This window comes from Notechis scutatus, chromosome 3 (assembly GCF_049901735.1).
Source record: "Notechis scutatus isolate UNSWTSFEM ecotype Mainland chromosome 3, rNotScu1.2, whole genome shotgun sequence".
NCBI lineage: Eukaryota > Metazoa > Chordata > Lepidosauria > Squamata > Elapidae > Notechis > Notechis scutatus.
The window spans coordinates 44,077,939-44,092,862 of NC_142011.1; the positions used below are offsets into that span (position 1 = coordinate 44,077,939).

At 36.7% G+C, this 14,924-nt stretch overlaps 1 protein-coding gene across 1 annotated transcript in view; it reads right to left on the reverse strand.

The window, feature by feature from the left end:
• The window catches only part of LOC113418086 (complement receptor type 1-like), a 160,725-nt gene that overhangs the window by 4,826 nt on the left and 140,975 nt on the right, over positions 1-14,924 (reverse strand). The window contains exons 23-29 of the mRNA XM_087959051.1: positions 14,378-14,463; positions 12,727-12,924; positions 11,483-11,665; positions 11,263-11,370; positions 3,803-3,844; positions 2,961-2,990; positions 133-202 (exon numbers count right to left, since the gene is read on the reverse strand). Of these exons, the coding sequence (XP_087815177.1) occupies positions 133-202; positions 2,961-2,990; positions 3,803-3,844; positions 11,263-11,370; positions 11,483-11,665; positions 12,727-12,924; positions 14,378-14,463 (717 nt within the window). The remainder of the gene's footprint in view (positions 1-132; positions 203-2,960; positions 2,991-3,802; positions 3,845-11,262; positions 11,371-11,482; positions 11,666-12,726; positions 12,925-14,377; positions 14,464-14,924) is intronic.

Consider the following 14,924-nt stretch of genomic DNA (forward strand, 5'->3'; position numbering starts at 1 on the left):
TTCTGGACACAAAGCACATTTATATGAAAATTGTAGGCTTTAAAGACGGCACTGGCAAGTTAGAGATGGCTGCTCATGCAGCTACGAAGAAGCTAGAAGGAATTAGAGACAGTATATCTTGGGCTGACTCACCCCCGGAGAGAGAACCATCTCACAGCTGCATAAATTAAAGCAGCTAGAACTATAGCAGCAATGACAGCTCCTTGAAGGGAAAAAATGTGATAGCTTCATATATATCAATCATCATATACAAACTTCTGACAATACTTTCAAGGTATGTTTCCAACCATTCTGCCCACATCACCTTGTATATACAGAGGATACTAAAAGCCAGGACCCACAGACAATTTCATATAGAAATTACATTACGTGTTTGAATTGGTGGCCATTTTTTTCAACATTTCCTTATTTGCTGCGTTACCTTTAAACAGTAACATTTTCTCCAAAAATACATGAAATATATTCTGATTGGCCTATGGAGACTGACATTTGGTACACACCCTCATGTATACAAAAGCATCTGACTAAAGAGAAAAAAAATAGGGATTTGAATTGCTTTAAAAAGATACTCCGCAATGCACGGAAGCACATTTGTAGCATCCACATGAGATTAAATACAAGTTCTACATTTTTTATCTGGGTTCATGTGACTGTAGAAAGGAAGTTTCAGATTCTGCTGAGCATTCCTAGAATCAGACGAAGCTGCTTTTGTGAGTTCTACATAGCTGCTGCTTTATGCTTGTACATGTCCTGAACAGAATGTGAAATTTAATATTGAATCTTCATAGAAGATTGATAAATGACAAAAAAAATTACACCAATGAGTAGCAGTCACCCTGCACAACAATTAAACCAAACCAGATAGATAAACAAATGTAACACCTCTAATATTTTCTCACTTTCCTGGAATCCAATTTAATTCAATAATAAGGTATGTACTACATTTATAATAAAACCAGGAAAGACTTACGCTAGCCCATCAGTATAAATAATAAGTGATTACTGTTAATTAATACTGATAAGAACAGCAGAGAAAAGAAAACATTAGTGAGAACTTCTAATCTCATAATTTAGACAAAGTCCAGAATAGAACTAAGGATTTGTTGGAGGATTGAGAATCAGGCCCCCTCTCTGGAATGAGTAAACAGAGAGGGAGGGGCCTGTCTCTCTTTGACTCCAGCTGGCTGAGAACTAGATAGAGATTGGTGGGCAGGATAATTTAAGAGAGGGGAGAGGGAGGGTATGGTAATATAAACTTCAGTTTTAGACATGGGAACATTAAACATTTAAATTAAATCTATTGGGCAAATTAATTTGCCAAGGTAGGATGATATATCCTCAATATGTTGATGATACCCAATTACACATCTCCATCCAGGCTCAAGTATAGATATAGTAGAAGTCCTATCCCAGGGCTGATGGCTATCAGGGTTTGGATGGGGAGAAACAGGTGACAACTTAAACCAAACAGGATGGGGTTACTATTAATTTTAAAGCCTTATGATTCCAAATGTCTTTGACTTTTGATGAAGTTATGGTCCTGCAAAGAGAACAGAGTTCCAACTTTAAAACTTCGGGATACACAGCTCCTGCATAAAGAGCAGACAGAAGTTATGGGCAGGAGGCATTATGCCCAGCTTTGCCTGATTTCCAACTGCAATCTTACCTATGACAGGATGTGCTGAGGACAATGATTTATTTTATTTATTGGATTTATATTGCCTCCGATTTACCTATGAGCTTCCATGGCGCAGTGGTTAGAGTGCAATAATGCAAACTACTTCTGCTGCAGCCAGCTGCCTACAACTTGGCAGTTCAAATCCCACCAGGCTCAAGGTTGATTCAGCCTTCCATCCTTCCGAGGTGGGTAAAATGAGGACCCAGATTGTTGGGGGCAATAATCTGACTCTGTAAAGTGCTTAGAGAAGGCTTTAAAGCACTATAAAGCGGTATATAAGTCTAAGTGCTATTGCTAATATACTTATGACATTGTCTCTCCTGATAACAATAATTCTGTGGTTACCAATGTGTTTCCTTTAGTAATTAAAAGTTTTGGTTTCTTTAAGACCCGCTATGGCGTGGGGCTGGGTAGTTAACAAATTACTTTCCTTTTATTGTTCCTGCCCATCCCTCTTGAATATGGAGACAGTATCCATGGAAGGTCCCGACCAAACAGCAGTTGCAGTGGAAGGTGTGTTGATAACAGGTATTTTCAGTGGCAGTTCACTGATGGCCAGCTTGTCCCCAGTCAAGAATGGCTTGCAACCCAACACTTTCAAAAATAGTAAAAACTGATTTTTCCAGGACGACTTTGGAAATTGATTACTGTATAGACATGAGTGTGTGTGTGTGTGTGTGTGTGCATGTGCATATACATGAATATGGGCACAATTTTCTTATATGCTAATATTTGCTATATTTTTATGGAATTTAAAAATGTATATTTTGCTATTTTAATATTTGCAGCCCCCTGTGATCCATGAGAATTGAGGAGGTAGATATCTGAAAACAGATATCTTGAATAATAAGCTTAATATGAACTTGGATTTGTTCCCTTTTTGGGGGGAGAGGATGGATGGATGACAAACATAGTTTTCCTCTTGGAATGACAGATTTCTGGTACAACCAGATTTTTTTTCTGCCTTTAAGAGATTCCAGCTGTAAAAATGACCCTGACATAAAGAAAAAGAAAATCCCCCACCGTGTAATCAAAATAATTTATCAAGTTGAAATATTCTCCCATGAATTTAACTAACAAACACAGGAAACAAAATATTTAAAAATAGCCAAAAGAGAATCTAAAACATGGGAAAAATTGTGAGGGCAGAAAAAGATCTTGCCTTATAAGAAGGGGTGGGAGTCATAGCCCTTCTAAGGAAGGAATTGTGCATTAAATGACCTCTGTTAATGTCTGTCAAACATTAAATGCAACCATAGTAGTTCAGTCTGTAAGTACTTACCAATAGCAATTCCAATAACATGGCCAGATCCTAAAAGAGAAGACAATCCAAAGAATAAACGTGATCAAAAACTTGAACATATTTAGTAAAAGTTTCACACTATTTTAACATACATGTACAGTAAATCCATCATGTTATTCCCTTTTGGGGTAAACAAAATTACTCAAAGCACGTAAAAAGTATAAAGCAAAATAAATAAAAAAGATGAAATATGAGATAGCTAAAACAATTAAGGCTAATTATGCCAATACAATTAACTACTTGCCATATCCTTCTATTGTCTACATACTTTCATTCAATATTGTTCTGATAGATTCAATCACTTTCATTCAAAACTTCAACATCTTTCCCACTTTTTTTAGTTTTGCACAGATAAGACATACACACACATACATGCAAAACTAAAAATGGGAAAGATATTGACATTCTAAATGAAAGTGTCTGAATTTGAATTACTGAATTATTCAAATTCATTTGAAGGTGACTGAATTATTTAAGTTGTTAATTTATTATTTTTAACAGTGATCCCAAAAATATTTCAGGACTTTAAGTATAATATTGTACATGTATTTTGAAGTATAGGACTGTGCAAGAAATTTTGAAATACATTTGTATGAAATTGACCAGAAAGATTTTTAAAAGGATTCTTGAATAATTCATATTCTCTCCCTCTCTTTTATCTCTCATATTTCAGAGAATTTAGAGAAAACTATTTCAGAAAAAAAAACATATTTCAGAGAATTTAGAGAAAACTATTTCAGAAAAACAAAAGTGACCTCTTATAGAAATGCAAAAGCTAGTCTAAATAATTACTTTCCATCATCAATACTTTGTGGTTTTACCTGGTTCATCCTTGGGAGTTGTTTGAGTTGTAGTTGAGGGTCCTGCAGGTGTAAGGGGAAAAAAAGGTTTAAACACTACTCTGCACTTTTTAGGCAATGTCATACATAACATTTAACAAGCTGAAAGACTTCATAAATTATAACAGCAATCTAATAAAGAAAACAAATAGTTGGAAGATAGATAAACAATTTAACTGAAAAAAGCTTAATGTAATGTAATATAGGTCAACATATATTGTAAGTAAAATTCTGCAAGAGTAAACTCAGCCAGTATGTTAACAGCATCTAGCTTAATCAGAACTAAGCAATGAAAATATATCAGCACAAAAACCAAGGCTCGGCGGGCCAGTGGAGGCAGTGGCAGGGGAGAGGAGAGGGAATGGTTTTGCGCATGCACACTGCTTGCACAAATGCAGCTTTGCGTGCATGCACATGCGCCCGCTCACCCACCACTTCTGCAGGCCAGTTCAGAATGGGCTGTGGTCCAGCACTGAGCTGTGGACCGGGGGTGGGGACTCCTGATATACATGGTAGTTTATCAAACATTTCTTTGAAAAAAGAAAGTCAAATTTAAAATTTTGATAAACTACCATGTATACCAGGGGTCCCCCCAGTCCACAACTCAGTGCTGGACCACAGCCCATTCAAAACGGGGCTGCAGAAATGGTGAGTGAGCATGCACATGTGCATGCACACAAAGCTGCATTTGTGAAAGCAGTGTGCATGCGCAAAACCACTCCCTCTCCCCTCCCCCGACTCCACTTGTCTGTCGAGCCTGAAAGGTTGGAGACTGCTGATGTATATTTTTTTTTAAAAAGGTTTCACAACTTTCACAACTGAGTGTAAACTGGAATCCACATTCCAAGTTACATAGCACAATAGAACATGCATTTCATAGTTGACGCAGAAATTGGATGTAAAGCAGAAAACAAGTACAAATATAAATCACATATTTGCCCTGCCAATCAAAGAATGTGCAAAAGAACACTATATCAGTGATACCGAGAAAGTTACAACATATCATCATCCCTAAAGACATATATCCACAGGTATCCATGCACACGTTGTTTTATCACGTTTCCTAAAAAGTCAGAGGGGAAAAAGGACCTCTTTGTTTCTCCCATATTTTTGATTGTTGTGAACCACTTAATTGTTGAGAATTGGGTTGCATACAAATTTAATAATTATTATGGTTCATTGCACTATTAACCAGATACTTCGACTGGGTTTGGCATTTTTGTTTACTTATTGAGTGCTTTCCAAAGACTTGGGACAGGCAGATCTAGATGTTTGATGGTGTTACAGATATCATCACAATGGAACCTATTCCGAGTAAAGCTGCGTTTTGTAATTGACTGATGGTGAATCTGTCAATGCCAATGGTATTCAAGTGGTGCTCCAGATGTTTTGGGATTGCACCCAAGGCCCCTACTACTATTGAAACTACTTTGCTTGCTTTTGACACAGTATTTCTATTTCTATTTGTAGGTCTTTGTATTTAGTTATCTTCTCCAGTTCTTTCTCTTTTATTCTGCTGTCTCCAGGCACTGTCACATCCACTATCCAAACATTATTGTCTTTCTTATTGACAATTGTTAAGTCTGGATGTTATGTGTCAGAAGCCTCTCTATTTGAATTCTAAAGTCCCAGAGCGATTTGGCTTCTTCATTTTTAATGGTTTTCTCTATTTTATGGTCCCATCCGTTCTTGCTTGCAGTTTCCAGGGCACCATTGTTGCTAGTCATGCCATTGCTTGCAGCCAGTCTGTGTGATCTTCTTGCAGCAGTTTTCCGAGTGATTCACTGTTTCTTCAGCTTCTTTGCATAGGCGGCACTTACTGTCTGTTGCTGTTTTCTCAATTTCTGGCTTTGTATGCATTCGTTCTTAAGGTTTGGTCTTGTGCAGCCAGAATTAATCCCTTGATCTCTTTCTTAAACTTTTCTGCTCTTAGACATTGAGAGGTCTGCTTTCCCTGTTATTTTTTAATATACTGGCCATGTAGCACTTTGTCTTCTCATGACTCCATTCTGTTCTTCATTTGGTCTTTCTTATAGGCCAGTTTGGTCTTTCCAGTAGTCTGTAAGTTTTCCTGGTATATTAATTTCTGTGCATCTTCTTCATTGTCCTTCAGATATTCTTCCAAAGCCCTTTTTTCTTTTTCAATCATCTGATGTACTTGCCACATTCCACGCCCACCTATCTGTCTTGGTAGTTAGAATCTGTCAATGTTGCTGTGAAGATGAAAGGCATAATTCACTGTCATTATTTTTCTGGTCTTCCCATCCATTGCTTTTACTTCTGCTTGGGTCCAGTTCATTATTCTTGCTGTGTATCTAATGACTGGAATTTCCCAGATGTTGTCTTGATGGCATTTCCTCCATTGAATTTAAGATCTTCATTCTCAATATTTTCATCTCTAATTTTTTTCTTGACTTCAGTGTGCTTGATGTAGTCAGCCTGAAGGATACCCAAGTATTTGTACTCATCATCTTCATCCAGATTTTTAATATTATTTTCAGAGGGCATCTTGATTCTTTCAGTTTTTCGCTATTTTTCCCTTTAAGATAGTGAGTGTGGGATATTTGTCCAGTCAAAACTCCATTAACATATTTTCCCTAGATATAAGGAGAGTGCTCAGCAGTGATTCTATTTCAGATAGTGTTTTTCCATAAAACTTAAGATCATCCATCTAAGGAGGATGGGATAGTGTTGCAGATGTTTTTGATGTTTGATAATCATGGGCGAAGTTATTCAGTATTGTTGACAGTAGAAATAATGCAATGATATATAGTAGTGGTGATAGTGAATCTCCTTGAAATATTCCTCTCGATATTAACCTCTCCCCCAGTCTCTCACCATCAACCTGCAACTGTGTCTTCCATTGTGCCATTGATCTTTGCACAAAGCTTCTAATGTTTCTACTGAGTTCTGTTATTTCTAAGCACCTGATTATCCAGTCAGGTGGAAGAGTGTTGAATGCCTTATTGTAATCAATCCATGCTACATTTAAATTAGTCTTCTCTTGTAGTTTTCCAAAATTATGTTGTTTTGTTATGATTATTTAAAGAATTTCCCCTGACACAATGCATTGTCTGTTTAAAAAGAAAAAGATTAAAATGTATACTAAGCATAAACAATTAAAGCAGAAGTTAACAGGAACAATTAAGAATAATTGCATTGGTCAGATTTCATGATGGCTGATGAAGAAGGTGCCTGATAGAATTTCCTCCTTTAAACCTCAAAGGAACAAAAAAAAAGGCAGAAGGAAGGTTAAGGGGAAGAAAAAGCTGAGAATGTATCAAAGAAAAGCAAGATGAAGAAATACACTCTCTAAATTAGGCCTTATGGGAAACTAGTCTTAAAGGAAGTCCAAAAATCCCTAGCAATGATAAAATATTCCCAGTAAAAATGAAACCAAGAATACCAGCTACCTCCCCTGAGTTAAGACAACAAAGGTTGGCATTGTTAAAGATGTTTAGCTCATGTATGGCATAGTTTTGGAGTAAACTTGAGGAGTCAAGAATGTTTTGTCATGGAGAACTCCAGCTTGAGATATATCATAATTTCAGAGATATGTGTAGAACCACAATGGTGTTTTTTTTCTTGAGAGATTTAAAACACATTTTTCCTCTTAAATCCCCCACTCCTGGAAAATTATTTTATTTGCATAGACTCCAGATACACTTTGGGAGTTAAGGTTCAGTAAAGAGATTCCGTCAATTGTGGTGTACGAAAGTAGAAAGCTGAATTCTTGTGGCTACTTGCAGAGTTTTGGTAGACAAATCATATAAAGCAAAGCTGCAAACGTTGCCACAGCTTTCTTAGAGAGATTGCAGATCCCAAGTGTTACTATCACTTGTCAGCTGTTGATATAATTTACATAATGATTATGCTGGTTAATGAAAACTAGAAAGATCCAAATAGATTTATTAGGCCAGAAATAAACAAAATTCAAGCAAACAGAAGGCTAGTGCTTTTGAGGCCCTTAGAAAATGGACCCACTCTATCTAATGTTAACTGATTAAAGAAAGGGCAATATATCTAATGGCAAAATGTTGCTTTGCAGTAAGATCTCTAAGGCAGTCAGAGAGATGTTTTCACTGGGTTTGGCATTTTTGTCCTCTTACAAATAGTCCTTCACTTATCACCACAATTAAGCTTAGAGTTTGGGTAGAAAGGTTGTTGTTGTTTTTGTTGTTATATTATTATTATTTATTATTATTATTATTATTATTATTATTATTATTATTATTATTATTATTATTATTATTATTATATTTTCTTTGCCTATTTTTAATGTATTAGCCATGTAATACTTTGTCTTGTCTCTTTTTTATTCTTTATTTGATCTTTCTTCTGAGCCAATGTGGTCTCTCCAGTACTTAGTAAGCCTTCATGGTAGACTAGCTTCAGTGCATCCTTTTTACTATTCTTCAGATATTTTTCCAGTAACCTTTTTTTCTTCCATTGTCTAGTATACATTCCAGTCCTACCTATGCTCCTTGATAAACATATGGATAAGGACTGGAGATGTGGTATTTTGCACTTACTGGTAAGCTGGGTTCTCTATATCTGTAAAGACAGTTGACCTCCCAGGCTTTAAAACAAATGCCATTTGACAAATTTGCCTATAACCATAACATTTGCAAGAAACTCAGCGTCTGGTTCCCAAACGAGTATCAAGCAACACCCACTATAGCAACAACAAAAATAGAAACCAACACAAACTGTTACACTGGATACATAATTATCACCTTCTAATAGAGAAATTAAAACTTTGCAAAAGGGTGAATAACAAGACAGAAAGCAATTACAGTCATCTGGGGTTTGATACTGTTCAAAAATGCAGAACAGTTCCCTGATGATTAAAAAGGTAGTGATTTTTAAATAATTTGAATCAATATGAGTTGCCTTGAAGGAATATCCTGAACAGAAGAAACGTCCATGTTAGGAGCTACCACTTACAGATCATTCCTGAAAACAATTCTGAATTAGAGATTCATGGCTCTTGAGTGGAAGAAAACAGGAAGACAATGGGGCAGAGGAGCAGCACATATAATAGGCATATTGCGTCTTGAGCTGCATTAGGAATTATACATCAGCTGAATAGATGTGACAGATTTAACATAAAACCAATAGCCAGGCCTAGGGGGGAAAAAGCAAAGGCTGATGTGAAGATAACTGGGATCACCATCGTCAAAATACTCTGCACAGTGATTGGCTTTGGATACATTTTCATAAGGATACATTTTGATAAATTATTTGGAGAGTAACAACTTATAGCAATGTCTATCAAAGTGAATCTCTCCCTTAAATAGTCTCAACTCTGTGGAGTACTCAAAGAACAGTAAGCCCAGCAATGGCTATCAGAGAAAACTAGCATGATGAAAGTTATAAATTACAGGTTCTAAATTAGTGGATTGTGTGTGGGCAGGATTCTTAACTAATATTACAATATTTCTTCCCCTCAGATCAGAATTGAGTGAAGACAAATCTTTTAGGAGCCTTTAGCCTTTTGCCATATGAAGTCCATAATGTTAATACCTATGCAGGAGAATCCTGAGGGCTCCAGCAGATGACCATTATTTCATGCACACTTGAGAAGAGATGCATGAAGGTTCCCAGGAAACCTCTGAGGCATGGCAGAAGCTTTGGAAATAGTTGAAGATGACAGAATTGGAATTTGCAGCTGTAAGAGCTTACTCTTGCTCCCTAAGAGTGGTTCACAAATGGATGAATGGTTGCAAAAGGCTTGTTCAATAATCACTTGGCAATATTTTCAAGAATATACAGTATGATGCAAACAGAAAAGAAAGTCCCTTCTATCTAAGAGGAAGATTTGCTTCTGCAACAATGGCACTTGCAAAACAGCTCCTTCAAGGTCATTAGGTCAAGACTAAAAGGCTTAGGAAGAGCAATTGTCCTAAATTTGTTCATGCATAATAGCAATTAATTAAAAAATACAATAAAATCAATGAAATATAAAAATGAATAAAATATAAAAAATTCCAGATCAATGATAAGCTGAGAAAATAGACACAGTATTATTCTGATTTTGAAAGACCAGTGACGGTTGCATTTATTCCGCCACAGACTATATGAAGAAAATTCTTGCCAAAGAATCTGTAAACTCCAGAAGACTCTCTATATCACGGGTTTCAAACTTGCCGCAACATGTTGCCGTCATGTGACGTTTCACAATGTTTTTTCCCTTTGCAGAGCAGGGATGGGCATGGCCTATGTGTGACATATCCGGCCCATGAGCCGCCAGTTTGACATCTCTGCTCTACATTATTCAGGGCTTGAAGATTTGCAGAACCACCTTTCTCCATGAGTTTCTGCTCTGGCTCATCAAAAAAAAATGTCTTAAAGAGATCCAGGATGCGTATTTTCTCTATTGTGATACCTGTCCTTTAGAACCACACCCTAAGCTGACTCTGCTGCTCTTTAAGAGGGCCTTGAAGATCTAAACTACTAACATCTAAAAAAACCTCGTGAAATTCAGTTACAATCATGGTGATAGTAAAGGGGAGTCAGTAACACTGTAGAATAATTTGTTTACGCTCAGTGCTCCATGGGGATCCATATTTGTTCCTAGGGCAAAAGGGAGATTTACATCTCAGTTTTTTAAGACTTAAGCATATGTCATTCTTTCAAGAGGCAAGGAAATACCACTATAGTCTTGTTAAATGAAATGAAACATATTACCCAAATATGCACAACCCATCATGCCCCTGGTGGAGATTGACTCTGAGGAAGAGGAGGAACAGCCAACAGGGAGTGGAAGTGTGGCTCCAGAGGTGGTGGAGGCGGCTAGGGAAGGGCAGAGGCCGGCTGAGCAGTCAGAGGAGGACCCAGGCCCATCCCCTATCCATCCTCGGGCATGCAGGGAGAGGATCAGGGTAAAACATGGTATACTCGGGAGGAGAGGGCCATGATCCTCTTCATGGTTTGCAGGTGAGATCTGCATAAAAAGTTGGACCTGCGTGCTAACAAACACTGGAGACAAATGAGTGTTTTATTCCTGGATGAGGTTTATCTTGGTTGGCATTCTTCCAACAGACTATATACCTGGTTATCTTCTTGAAGTTTATAATTAATTATCCTGGTCTGTTGTGGAACTTTATTCAATGCGGTTTGGTTTTGGTTTTTGCTTCGTTATTGGCTCTTTGAATGTGAACTGTTTCTTGCCTTTGAAATGTTATTTTGAAAATAGTTCACTCCTCCACTGTGAACAATTAAACAGTGAAGCCAAGTTGAAGGCATTAAAGGACTTTTAGTTACGTTTTGGATTTTGTTATATTTCTGATATACTTTGGGTCATCACAACCCCATAATTGTAAGCCATTCTGTAGATTAGTTGCACAAGAAAAGGATGGAGAGCAGTTAAGATAACAGACCAAATCATCTGCACCCTGAAAAAGAGTTGTGATTAGCAATCCAATCTTGTGATGACTCACCTTCAGTGCCATCTTCTTTTGGAGACAGAGTGCCAGGCCTAGGGGGAATTGGGGGAGTAGAAGGAACAGCAGGTGTGGGGGGTTTGGTTGGTTTGGAAGTGGTAGGGACTACACAAAAAGAGAGGGGAAAATGTTTATGTAGTTTTCTCCAGACCCAGGATGCTCAACTTTAAAGTTTTCAACACTGATGTTCAACAAAGTTTTAAAAAACATTACTTACTCTTACCACACAATGAAAGAGATGGTTTCCACTGACTATCAGCGTCGCATTGAATTAAAGAAGATCCTAACAAAGTGTAGCCAGGATTGCATTCAATCTCTAAATTATCCTGATACGTATATGTAGCTTGATACGCACTTGCCACGTTTCCATTTGGGATGCTTGGTCTAGGGCACTTGACCTCTGGAAAAGAAATCAATGTTTAGTTTGCACCAAATATTGCATCAAAAACCAACTGGCTTCATGAGGGGGAAATGAAAAAGTATGCCATGATATTATCATTACACAAATGCTGTAAGTTATATATTTCTGTCACAGAATAGGAAATAAGGACATAATGGTGGCATGCATGCATATAGTGGCATCACCATGTGACGTAATTATGGTTTGCTGCTGGCATTTGTAATCTTTAACCTAGAAACCATTATATGCTTAACTTTGGCTGAAAAGAATATCTAATATGGCTGCCCCTTGTTTGCAGGAGTTGCATGAAACAAGATTAAATGGATACACAAATGATTACCTGCAGATTTAATAATTAACTGACCCAAATATATAACTGTTATTATAAATATGCAACATTGACAGCCAGTGAGATATAGTTTCTTAGATTAGGATGAAAGAGTTCACCCTAAGATTTCTTTTTTATGATTAAGAAACATGGTTCTCTTGCAGTTGGGAATGATCTCATTAAATTATAAGATACTATCCAATGTTTTAGCTTGCAATTACTCCATGGATGGTGTGGGGCTTGATAGAAATGCTTTTGGTTGAAGAATACACCACTTCCCTTCTGCTTAAGTCCTTGGTTTTTAGTCTATTCTTTAATTTTTATAACTTTAATTGTTCTTATAATTATATTTTTATTATATTTTAAGCCAGTCAAAGTCACTTTGGATAGCAAGATGGCCACCATATAAATGTAATAATAACCAAATCAGAAAGAAATGAGTTTTTAAAATTATGCTCCTAACACAATGGAGCACAAGTCCAATGAAGTTCTCAAGGGGATTATTACCAAATTTGAACACAATAAATTATTCAAACTATGTTTACATTGCTTTCAATTGTAACTTGTACAAACTTGTTTCACTCAGATAAATTCCATTTGATAATCCACAGCTCCCCAATGCTTAGAAGATTAGATTACCAGATTTCAGCAAGAGCATAAATGTATGTAATGGAACTAATAAAAAAGCAATTTGACATATTGAAGGTAAGGAAAATAACATAAATTCCATTACTTTTGCATTCAGGTGAAGGCAAATCCCACTTTCCATCTACACCATTTTCTGCAACTACACATGTAATTTCAGAATTTCCAATAAGGGAATAATCAGGATCACACCGATAGATTGCTATCCAGCCAGCATCATATACATCTGAAGGACTGGGATCATATCTTCCATTGGCAATTACAGGAGGACGAACACAAGGAATACCTGGAGAAAAAAAAATTCAATTAATTCAATTAGGCTAGAATTGCAAAGCATTCGGATTTAAATTTTTTCATGATACAAATATTTAGCTGCTTGAATTAATTTCTTGAATCCACCAAGTAAATGCACATTTTTGGAATTCTTTCTACGATCAACCAGACCACCAAAGTCACTTTTCTCCTGCCAGGGACAACATTCCTATCTAATAAGTATTTGCTGTCCAGATTCTGGGTAGGATTTCTTCATAATGTTATTATCAAAGTGGTCTTCCCCATTAGAATCTCTTCCATATGCAAGTTTAAGCTAGAAAAAGTATGTTCTTCCTATGGAAGTACTGTGGAGGTTACCCATCTCTTGATAGAATACAACAAAAGAAAATATACTGAGAAAAGTGATATGACTGACTACATTGCATGGCAGGTGATGCTCACAATAGAAGAGTCACAGACTGAAAGGCTGCCTGTTTACATTGTGCTAATGTGACTTGACCTAAAAGTTTGAGATTTAAAGAGGCAGGATTCAATGCAAGGTTGTGATTTCAAAAAGGATAGCAGAAATAATAGTTTCTTTAGTGGACATGAATCATGTCAAGGTTAAACTGGTTATTTCCAAAAGTTCCAGATTCCATTGCAACATTTTTTTTCAATATTTTCTCCTATGCTTAAGCCAAAGATAGTAAAAATTAGGAAAAGGCAGCATATGGTGGCTTCCTGTATCCAGTTTTTCCCCTTTGTGTAGATCGGAACCACATTAGCTCTTCTCCAGTCTTTGGGTCATTCCCCCATGCTCTAGGAGTTATGAAAGACTATATTCAGTGGTTCCAAGATTATGTCTGCCAGTTTCTTCAAAACCCGGAATGGAATCTATCTGGTCAATGTCTGTGGAAATTCTCAGTCCTCCAGGTCATAGTTGTTTCAAAGGTGCCTTTTCAAAAGGCATCTGGACTGATTTCTTTATCCTGAGGAAAAAGAACAAAATGTTTCACTTCTCATCCAAAAACTGATGAAACTGATGAAGCTTCTAGGGTGAGAAGTGAAACATTTTGTTCTTCTTGCTCAGAGAAAAAACCAACCCAGTTGCCTTTTGAAATACCATGTTTGAGACAATCCATCTGGTCCTTTGAATTTGAACTCATCTAGATTCGCTATGTATATCCAGGTTATGGTTGTCTGAAAGATACTTTTTCAAAAGACAACTTGTCTGTCTTTGTTTTTGCTTGAAGATGTTTCATTTCTCATTCAAAAAGCTTGGATGAGGTGAAGTTTCAGAACTGAAGCAGCTTCTTGGATGGGAAGCGAAACATCTTCAAGTAAAAACAAAGAAAATCCAGTTGCCTTTTGAAAAAGCACCTTTGGGATATTCAACTAAAAGCTAAGCAGACTGAACTTTTGCTATTAAGCTAAACGTAAAAGCACCAAAAGAATCTTAATAAGCTTAATATAAAGTATCATCTTACGTTCGCAAGCTGGAAGTTCTCTATTCCAGTCAACTATGCCTGATTTTAAAACACACTGACGAGTGGTGCCTCCTATTATTCTGAACCTAAAGGGAAGAAAAGTTTTATTTCTCAGCCATGGATTTAGAAATTTCTAAAATAAGCCACAACAGGTTGGGTTCACAGAACATGCTGACTCAAACCAAATAAATTATATTATAATGTACTAAAATGTAGGATTCCAACCATTATAATACTCTGGTATTTATTTACCTAGTAAGAATCTCTAGAAGTATATGCTGAGAACTTGAAAGGTGCTATATATAAGAAGTGTTATCTTCGAACCAATAGCAAAGCTTTATACCTACAGCACTCTTGTCAGTCCAAATCTTGCTCTTCTCTTTCCATTCCACATTCCCAAACAGATACAGCAAAGTTACTGAGATTGAGGAAGTCTCATATATAAAAAACTTCTGAGGATACCAGCACAGTAGAAACTTGTTCTATTTCAGTTAAAAAACTTCAAATTGTGACCCTTTTCCTTTCACCTTATAGAGCCAGTGGTATG